At 41.5% G+C, this 10,132-nt stretch overlaps 1 protein-coding gene across 1 annotated transcript in view; it reads right to left on the reverse strand.

Annotated features, from left to right (window-relative positions):
* Positions 1–6,219, reverse strand: part of eif4a3 (eukaryotic translation initiation factor 4A3) — a 29,092-nt gene extending 22,873 nt beyond the window's left edge. The window contains exons 1-3 of the mRNA XM_061728182.1: positions 5,958–6,219; positions 684–756; positions 547–613 (exon numbers count right to left, since the gene is read on the reverse strand). Of these exons, the coding sequence (XP_061584166.1) occupies positions 547–613; positions 684–756; positions 5,958–6,111 (294 nt within the window). The 5' untranslated portion in view covers positions 6,112–6,219. The remainder of the gene's footprint in view (positions 1–546; positions 614–683; positions 757–5,957) is intronic.
* Positions 6,220–10,132: the final 3,913 nt, after the last annotated feature.

The raw sequence follows: 10,132 nt of genomic DNA on the forward strand, positions 1-10,132 counted from the left end.
CGGAGGCCAACCGATGTAAATCACATTAGTCTTTTTGTACTTTTTATATTGCTCTTTTTTATTATTTAACTATTTATGGTTATTTCTATTTCAAATCTTTTGTATAAAGCGTGTGTGTGTTTTGGCTGCTGCACGACTGAATTTCTCCTCTGGGAGATCAATAAAGTCTACTATTCTATTCTCGTAGATCCACATCACACTGGACGATCATCCGGGCGGCTGTACAGACACTGCAGAATCTGGTTGCTTTCCTCCTTCTCCGAGTTGGCAGGCTGAGGGGAGACCACTTTATATATGTTAAAGCAAGAGAAAACCTGGTTTTCAGAATAGGTCCCCTTTAAGTTTAATTGGGAATGGCCATATCCATTTGGAATTAGGTGTTTACATTGTCATTTTTGGTCATTTTTACTAAATTTTAAATCGGATATAATTTTAATTCTGAATTAAAGAGGAATTTAACTTCCCATGTAAATGCACTCAGTGTAAAACTGAACAGCAGAGCAGACAGGGGCCGGGCCAGAACCAGAACTGCTCCAAAACACTGACCTGGATGTCGAGACACTGCAGGACTGAGATACAGAAGGTAGCGGTCTTTCCGGTTCCAGACTGAGACCTGCACAGAGAGGAGACGTTAGAAAGCGCCAGAGCTACAGGGCCATCATGAGGACGTGGGAGGATCTTACTGGGCAATGACATCCCGGCCCTTGATGATCTGCTTGATGGCTCGCTGCTGGATGGCCGACGGCTTCTCGAAACCTGACACACAAAACACTCGCTGTCATTCAACTCATTAAGCCCTGCCCACTCTTTCTACAACCTTTGATTGGAGGACGCAGCTCTGAGGAAGTTCAGGATACCTGTCTGAGGTGCCCCCCCCCCAAAAAAATAACACTGGGTTTGTATGCGTATATATATTAAATATAGTAACAATGCACATATATATGCCTTAGGTTTTTACCAGCATGATCGTGGAATTATTGGCTGCGTCCGAAATCCCAAACTTCCACCCTAATGAGTAGCAAAATGAGTATGCAAGATTTTTGAGTGCGTCCGAAACATTAGAACGTACTCAATAGTATGTACTATCCATACTCATTCCGGAGAAATGTATTAGTGTGGATTGATGGATACTAGCTAAGCAGAAACTTCCCACAATGCAATGCAACAGTGTTTGTTTGCTAAGTGATACGTATATGTCACAAGTATAATATTAAGTATAATAATATGATTTTATAATATTAATATTATAATATTTGTATATATTAATATTACACAATGTCATCTTGTTTCGTCCAAGATAAACGGGAAATAGCGGAGCTGCTACTGCTGTTACCATGGTAACAGCTGCTACTGCGACACGTCACTTCCTCCCAACGGCAGGAAGTGAACTGTGTGTAACCGACGTATAAATACGTTAGTTAATTTTCACCAAAAGTTTATTTTATTTTAGTAAGAAGCTTTTATTTTGTTAATTTCCTTTGTTTCGTTGTGCCGCGAGGTCACTTCCTGCTTTTTCGCGCACTTTTCTTCAGACCGCTTTTTGCCTTTGTGAAGAGAGGTAAGATGTTAAAGATACATAAACCTGTGCTATGTTTTTGTTATGCTGTATTATATTATTGTAGCATGTTTTTCATTTAGGTGTGTGTATTTTACTTTGTATAGCACTGCTGAGTATTGCTGGTGAAATCGGTGGTTTGAGCGAGGCTAGCCGCCATTTCAGATCGATTCTCATCCAGCTTTTTGTGGCTCTCTCTTAAAGGTGTTCGTCAGAGAGACTGATGAAAACGGGTGCTATACTGTGTGTTTTTTCTGTTGCACAGGTATGTGTTTTCATTTTGATGTTTGTACTATGTTTGAGTTAACAAAGAAAACTAAAAATTGCTGCTGGTGGGCTCTGTGACTATTTTAATGGGATGTATTTTGTGTAATTTAAACTTATAAAGGTTGAGACGGCGTTTTGCCGTTCTGAAGAGAGGTGTTCGTCAGAGAGACTGATGAAAACGGGTGCTATACTGTGTGTTTTTTTTCTGTTGCACAGAGAAATAAAAATCCCCCCCAGCAGATCAGTTTGGCGCCTCATTCTTCACCCAGACACAACGCAGAGCGACACCGACCGGTTACATGTGCACTCTTAATAGTGCGTCCGAATTAATGCACACTACTGATATTTGCTCAAAAGTGTGCCGAACTTAAGCATACTTTTTAGTATATACTGTTTAGTCTGGCATTTCGCCTTCCTGGCTCCCCCTCTTATCAGTAGGGGTGGGCGATATGACCTAAAATTAATATCACGGTATTTTTCATCTTTTGAACGGTGACGGTATAATATCACGGTATTTTTTGGTACGTTTTGGGAGGAGTAACCTGTCCTGTCCCTTTATGTGAATAAGGTTAATATTTTTATAATATAATAAGTAAATGGTAGTATCCTTATCAAAAAGAGACATGGGAGAGTATTATGCATTCTCAACATATTTATTTGGCAAAAAACCTAAAGATCTTACATATATATATATATATATATATATATATATATATATATATATATATATATATATATAGCCTATATATATATATTATATTATATTTATTTTTATTATATTATAAATATTTTGTAAACCTGTCTTAAAATGTAATACTGGACCTCGGTTGGGCTGGTTGGACAGCGGGTGGTGGAAAAATTCCCTTAATTATATTCTCTTATTCTCTAATTTTCTTCTAAAGTCCGCGGTACAGGTGCTTTTTTTCGAGAGAAGAACATGGTTATGGGTATTTTTTTGTCACTCTCTCTTTCTTTTGGGCAAAAAGATTCTTTTAAACGGACATTCATTAATTTCTTCTCCATCTTGAAGTCGGTGACTGGTATTCCAGCAGGTTGAAACAGCGCTCTGCGCTCCGCTGCCGTCAAAGACCCGCCCCGCTCTACTTCTGATTGGCTAGTGTTAGTTTGGTTGAGCGCCAGAGCTGCTTTCCTCTCATTCCATTGGTAGACGAACTCGGTTGACTCAACCTTTTTTTTTCTCTCAACCTTTTTTTTTTTTTTTTTTTTTTAAAGCACTCAAACTCGCACGCCGAGAAAAAAAAACTCTGTACGCCGGAGATCCGGCACGGTGCCGGAATACTTTAAGCCCTGCATTTCTTACTACTCTTGTCGTAAGGTGTAGCAGCATAAACGATGCCTGCAGTGAAAGCTGTTTAGTCTTGGGACGTGCTCCGCTGGTGTTGCTCAGCAGCACCAGCGGAGCAGCGGTCCCAGCGGGACCAGCGGGACCAGCTGCTGGTCCCACTTGCGCTCGTTTGGCCCGGGTTGCCTCTTCATATTCACGGTGGTGCGTGTTTTTTAAGTGATGAAACAGGTTGCTTGTGTTTCCACCTCTTGCTGTCACAACACGGCAGCAAACCTTGCATATCACCGACGTTTTTAATTCCTTATTTAGGCTTATTATTTTATAATTGATTTATTACGGTATTGACGGTATTGCAAAATCCATGTCGTGGCGCAGTTTCACACCGGTGATGACTATGACACCGGTGTACCGCCCACCCCTACTTATCAGCCCCCCTGACAAGGACGTTCGGGTTTGAGCGCCAGCTACGCGGCCCTCACTTGGATGAACTGTGCCGGGACCACCCCCCCCGACTTGCCCACCCCCAATCACCCACATGCAAGTCCTGTGACGTCTGTGCTTCGTGTCTGCGAGGTGTTTTTTTTTGCAACTTGATATTGTGTATTGTATGATATTCAATGTGAAGATGTATCCCCCCCCCCCCCCTATCCCAGTGTTACCCTTTGGAAAACAGGCGCACAATTCCATCGTGCGCCGCCGGTGTATCCGAAGTCAATAACAGTTTTCTAAACTGACTCAATAAAACTGATTCTGATTTCGGACACACCGCTACTATTAGGATTTAAAATCGGAATAAACCAGCCACTTACTTCGGAATTAAGTTTAAAGGAGACCTATTATGGCATTTAATGTATATTTTAAACAGGCCTTGAATGTCTTAAAAACAATCTAAAGCTTGTTTTTTCTACATAAATCATAAATCCAGCCTGTGGGCCCTGTCACTAGTTTTACCGCTTCTAACCCCTTTTTCTGCGCCTCATTTTTAGGGAAGGGGGGGGTATGATAATGAGGCTCTGTGCTGATTGGCTCCCTGAATGACGTATAGCAGGGGAGGAGCATAAACCTCGCTCCGCCAGAGCAGCCCGAGCCTGTAAATTATCACAACACTGAATTTTCACAAATGGAAACTTTATTGTTAAAAAAATAAAATATGAGTTGTATATAAATAACATTTATGCACTATATAAGCCGGATCTGCCCGGCGGATGCTGAACGCTGGCCCCGGAGCCACACCGGGCGCCCGGGCGCAGCGCTGCTGGATCAGCGCGCATCGCCGCGACTTTAACCAGGGAATCTGACCGGTTCCGACCGGCGGATGCTGCGCGACGGGCGCCGCAACCACACGGCGGGCGCACAGATCTGCTCCGGAGCGCATCCGCGGCGCATCGCCCGTTACCGGGGACCAAACCGACAGATTTGCCTGAAAATGTCGGAGGGTGAAGCTGGTCCACCCTGGGGCAGACCCCCAAGGACCCAGCTCCTAAACCACCCGGGAACCTGGATGATTTAACCCGGATCCGCTCCGCCGCGGCGCCGCGTCCGACTGGCTGAAGGAAGCAGCGCTCCAGCAGCGGAGAGAGCTGGTTGTGGGCGTGGTTTCAGCAGCGGAGGCTGAACCTATGGAAATGAGCGCCTATGGTGACGTCACCATAGGCGCAGATTCAGAATGGCTCAAAAAAAGGTCACGTGACACGGGGGGACTCTGAAAGGCGGGGGTCAGAGAGCTTGCAGAATTTCGTGGTATTTTGTCTCCCCTGTGCTGGCAGGGTGAGGGGAGACCACTTTATATATGTTAAAACAAGAAAAAACGTGTTTTTCATAATAGGTCACCTTTAATTGGGAACGGCCATTTTCGGAATTAGGTGTTTACATGGTAATTTTTACTCATTTAAAATCGGATTTAATTTTAATTCTAAATTAAAGAGGAATTAAACTTCCCGTGTAAACGCACTGAGTGGAACAGGATACTATAATTATGGAATATATAAGGAAGTGGTAGGGGGTAGATCGCCTGTAGTGATGAGGGGAGGGTTGTGAGGTGGGGGTTTCAGCTGGACCAGTACCTAAACCAGCACCTAAACCAGTACCTAAAGAACAGGCCAGCTCCAAATAGTGATGGTTCAAATCAGGACTGATTTCAGAGTTTCCTGAGATGATACTGACTAATAAGAGCAGCATTATTATATGATCAGCTCTGCTGAATGTTCTAGTCTTTTCTCTGATGTTATTCCACCGAACTAATCTAGACTTTAGTGGTGGTTCTTACTCTGTTCATGTAAACACTGTCCGAAATGTGTCTTTTAAATAAAGTTGTCTTGAATCGGTACGTTTACTAATCAACATTACTTTTTTTTTGTTGTTGTAGTTTGTTTGTCCTTGTTGTAGTAGTATTACTATTAAGTAAACAAAGTTTATATATAAAAAAAAAAAAAGGTAGGCACAATAAGCTCAGGCTACACCTTTTGGTCGGTTTATTCCTTACTTCTTTTTTTATTATTTCTTTCCTACAAAAGGAAATTAAATGCAATGTATTTATCAATGGAAACTGATCCACCAAATAAACTACTTAATCACTTTAAAAGTACACATTGAGTTTGTTTGATGATCATTTCAAGTTTCAGCTGGCTCCAGGGCACCGATGCTGAAACTTTAAACGAACTTAAACCCTCTCAAACTTGGGTATTGGAACATAAGTTGCAGCGTTACCGTGTCCGCTAATGCTAACCGGGGAACCGAGACAAAACGACCCGAGAAGAGCCGGCCTGGAGAGGACACTTTCCCCCGGTGCTCACGCGGCCCCCCGGAGGCCGCTCCGCATCCCCGACCTACCGTAGGCGTAGACGCCGCGCAGCAGGTCCTCCCGCAGGCCCATGGTGTCGAAGGTAGGGGTGACGTCCACCTCCTCGCTGGTCTCGAACTCCACCTTGGTCATGTCCTCGTCCTTCAGCAGCCTCTTCCTGCCCTGCGGCCCGGCGGCAGACATGCTCCCGCTGGTTGATCTGGAGAGTTACGGTACCGGAACAGAGCTAACAGCTAACAGATAACCGCTTACGGAGCACGTGTCGCCTTGGTGACGTCACTGTAGTCTACGGGATGTGACGACATCACGGGCTTCCGAAATTAACTTTTGGCGGTTAATGTTTTTTTTTTTTATTGCAAGACGAGATGCAACAGCACACTCCACCGCCAGGGGGCGACACACACTCAGCGGCGGAAAATCAGGACACAATGGCCCAATCCCAATCTCCACCCTCGCAGACTCGTAGATTTACGTACGCGCTCCCGCACCTTGCGTAAGGGCTTAAGGCTGTCCCATTCCTCAAGTAGTTAAGTGCGCGAGGGCTCCCGGCAGCCATTTTCAGCCCTTACTGCCCCCTTCCCGCAAGTCAGCATCCCAGCACACTCTGGGAAAGGGAATTACCCACAGTTCATTGCGTTGTGACATGAAAGGAGGTTACCAGGGAGAATGTAAACAAAACAGGGGGTGGAAGAAAAGGAACCATGTGCGACTGCGAGAAGAAAGTTCACCCAGAGCCGGATTAACGGAGAGGCAGAGTAGGCACGTGCCTAGGGCCCGACAGGGGGGGGGCCCAGACAGAGGGGAAAATTTTTTTTTTTTTTTTTTTTTTTTTTTTTTTTTTTTTTTTTTTTGTCTGCACACATATTAATGGTTGATAACATGCCGGTAAAAACCTAAGGCATATATATATGTGCATTATTACTATATTTAGTATACATACATATATATATACGCATACATACGCACAGGGCCGCCGCAAGGGATGTGCGAACCGTGCGACCGCACGGGGCCTGGCGCCCCAAGGGGCCTGGCGCCCCAAGGGGCCTGGCGCCCCAAGGGGCCTGGCGCTATGGGCCGTTTTTTTTTCCCCTATTTTTTTTTTTTTTCTTTATAAATATCAACAGTCACGTTCCATTACAGACCTAAATGTGTACTAGTCTGTGCATATCAATAAATATATGTGCAATGATGACGCGTGTCTGTTGTTCAATCCAATGATCAGACCAAGCGCAGACACAAGCTGCTCTGATCCAGACGGGTGGAGGTGGAACAAACTGTCACACAATGTCGAGAAAACGAGACAGATTCAGGAAATTTCCATCAGGGGATTTGCTAATCCATCAGTATTTTGCTAATTGGAGAGTTAAAATTGCGCATAGAGACACCAGATCCGACCCGAAAAACCCAAAAATGTTGCGCGCGCTCGCTACGCTCACGCGCGAGGGCCACCCTGGCTGTTTCACACAGGGCCTCGCAAATCTCTCTAACAGCTCTGCATACGCATACACATACATACATATACACATACAGACATACATACTACAGCACACTTTGTCTTACTGCAAATTCTATTGGTCTTTGTAGATTTGACTTCTTATTTAACTATTCAATTTAATCAACACATTTAATTAAGATTTTCTGCAAAATGCTCACAATCGATAAGATAAGGATAATTTAATAGCATTTAACAGAGCATTGTAATAACGTATAAATAATAAAAATCTAAAAATAGTCTGATAGACTGTTTAATATACAACACATGACTTATTTTGGAATACAAAGAACCAACTTGACTATGACTTTGCTATGTAAAATGTGAATTAAGTTTTATTAGTAACTTTGGTAAGTTTAAGATTTCATAAATAACATCGATGGAGGGGGGCCCGAAAATCACAGTCTGCCTAGTGTAGTCCATTTATTTAATCCGGCTCTGAGTTCACCTGTAAATATAAATACATATCACTGGTGATTTAAATTCAGAAACTGTTGTCCCGTGATGATTTTTCAACGGCCCTATTATTTCCTTTACAAACAGGGAGCGACCAACAAACATATTATTTAACTATTGTTCTTTGGTTTATATATATATATATATATATATATATATATATATATATATATATATATATATATATATATATATATATATATATATATATACATATATATATATATATATATATATATATATATATACATATATATATAAAACGTTTTGGACTTTCTTCAACACTAAAGACAAAAAGAGAGGCTGAGGGAGCTGGATGAAAAGGAGGAGGAGAGGGAAAGGAAGAGGGATGACCAGTTATCTAAGTTAATTGACATTTGTGGGAAGATGGAGGACAAAATGTTGTTTTCTTCATCATTTTTTCATTCATAATTTGAGGTTCAATTTCATTTGTTTTCATTTTATATTAGACCAGTGTTTTTCAATCCTGTTCCTCGTGGGCCCCTGTCCTGCATGTTTTAGATGCTACCCTGCTTCAGCACACCGTGATAAAAGTACCTGTGTCATCAACAGAGCTGTGCAGACCTTGGTGACAAGCTAATGAGGACCTTTAATTAGAATCAGGTGTGTTGGTGCAGGGAAACATCTAAAACATGCAGGACAGGGGCCCACGAGGACCAGGATTGAGAAGCACTGGATTAGACAAATCCTCAGTTGACCTGCTGGTGTTGAATAAACAAGACTTGCTTTTCTTTAATCTGAGTACAGTGTTTGAATTAAGATTCCCTATGTTAACAGAAATGCATACATGTAAATACTAGCAAGATAGTTTTAGATCCAACACAAACAAGTCAGGCAGTTATTTGGTTATTCATTTATTTATGACCACAAAATTTAAACAATTTCAGCAAGTTGAACAAAAACGTTGCAGTAAATAGTAATAAGATAACTGTAATATTTAGCTCAGGTTACCATCAATTTATACGCTCTCTTACATAAATGAAATGACATCATGCTGAAAAATGGAAAGTAATATTAGATGGTCATAACACAGCTGGAATATTTAACTCAGTTTACACGCGCTTACAAAAAAGAAATTACTGGGCGATTGATCCTGGCATACTGGATTTGCTGGTATGGGTAGATTGAAAGAAAGACAATGTTAACAAGGAAATACATATTGTACTGTGCGCATGTTTAAATTGTGTTCTTTGTTGAATTTTATGCTCCTTTATATAGGCTACCACTTTGTGTTCAAACATCCGGATGATCATTCCCAAACTTATAATACCGGTAGGTAACATTTTGATCTGACTAGGAATTTTGTAAATTGAAATTTTAAATAAAGTTTATTGAAAAAAAACCCCCCAAAAACAGACGTTTTTATCTGACTTGTTTCCGGTTTCTGCTAAGTGTGTCCCATTCCTATTTATACCATTTGGAGCCCTCACACCCTCTCACACTTGATCACGTGACGCTGACGTCACTGAAAGTCGACCATTTACGATACTTTATCCAGTTATATAATAGATCCATGCCTCCATTGTTTCCCTGCACCAGCACAGCTGATTCTAATTAAAGGTCCTCATTAGCTTGTCACCAAGGTCTGCACAACTCTGTTGATGACACAGGTACTTTTATCACGGTGTGCTGAAGCAGGGTAACATCTAAAACATGCAGGACTGGGGCCCACGAGGAACAGGATTGAAAAACACTGGTCTAATATAAAATGAAAACAAATGAAATTGAACCTCAAATTATGAATGAAAAAATGATGAAGAAAACAACATTTTGTCCTCCATCTTCCCACAAATGTCAATTAACTTAGATAACTGGTCATCCCTCTTCCTTTCCCTCTCCTCCTCCTTTTCATCCAGCTCCCTCAGCCTCTCTTTTTGTCTTTAGTGTTGAAGAAAGTCCAAAACGTTTTATATATATATGTATATATATATATATATATATGTATATATATATGTATATATATATATATATATATATATATATATATATATATATATATATATATATATATAAACCAAAGAACAATAGTTAAATAATATGTTTGTTGGTCGCTCCCTGTTTGTAAAGGAAATAATAGGGCCGTTGAAAAATCATCACGGGACAACAGTTTCTGAATTTAAATCACCAGTGATATGTATTTATATTTACAGGTGAACTTTCTTCTCGCAGTCGCACATGGTTCCTTTTCCTCCGCCCCCTGTTTTGTTTACATTCTCCCTGGTAACCTCCTTTCAT

Source organism: Cololabis saira, chromosome 1 (assembly GCF_033807715.1).
Source record: "Cololabis saira isolate AMF1-May2022 chromosome 1, fColSai1.1, whole genome shotgun sequence".
NCBI classification, from domain to species: domain Eukaryota; kingdom Metazoa; phylum Chordata; class Actinopteri; order Beloniformes; family Belonidae; genus Cololabis; species Cololabis saira.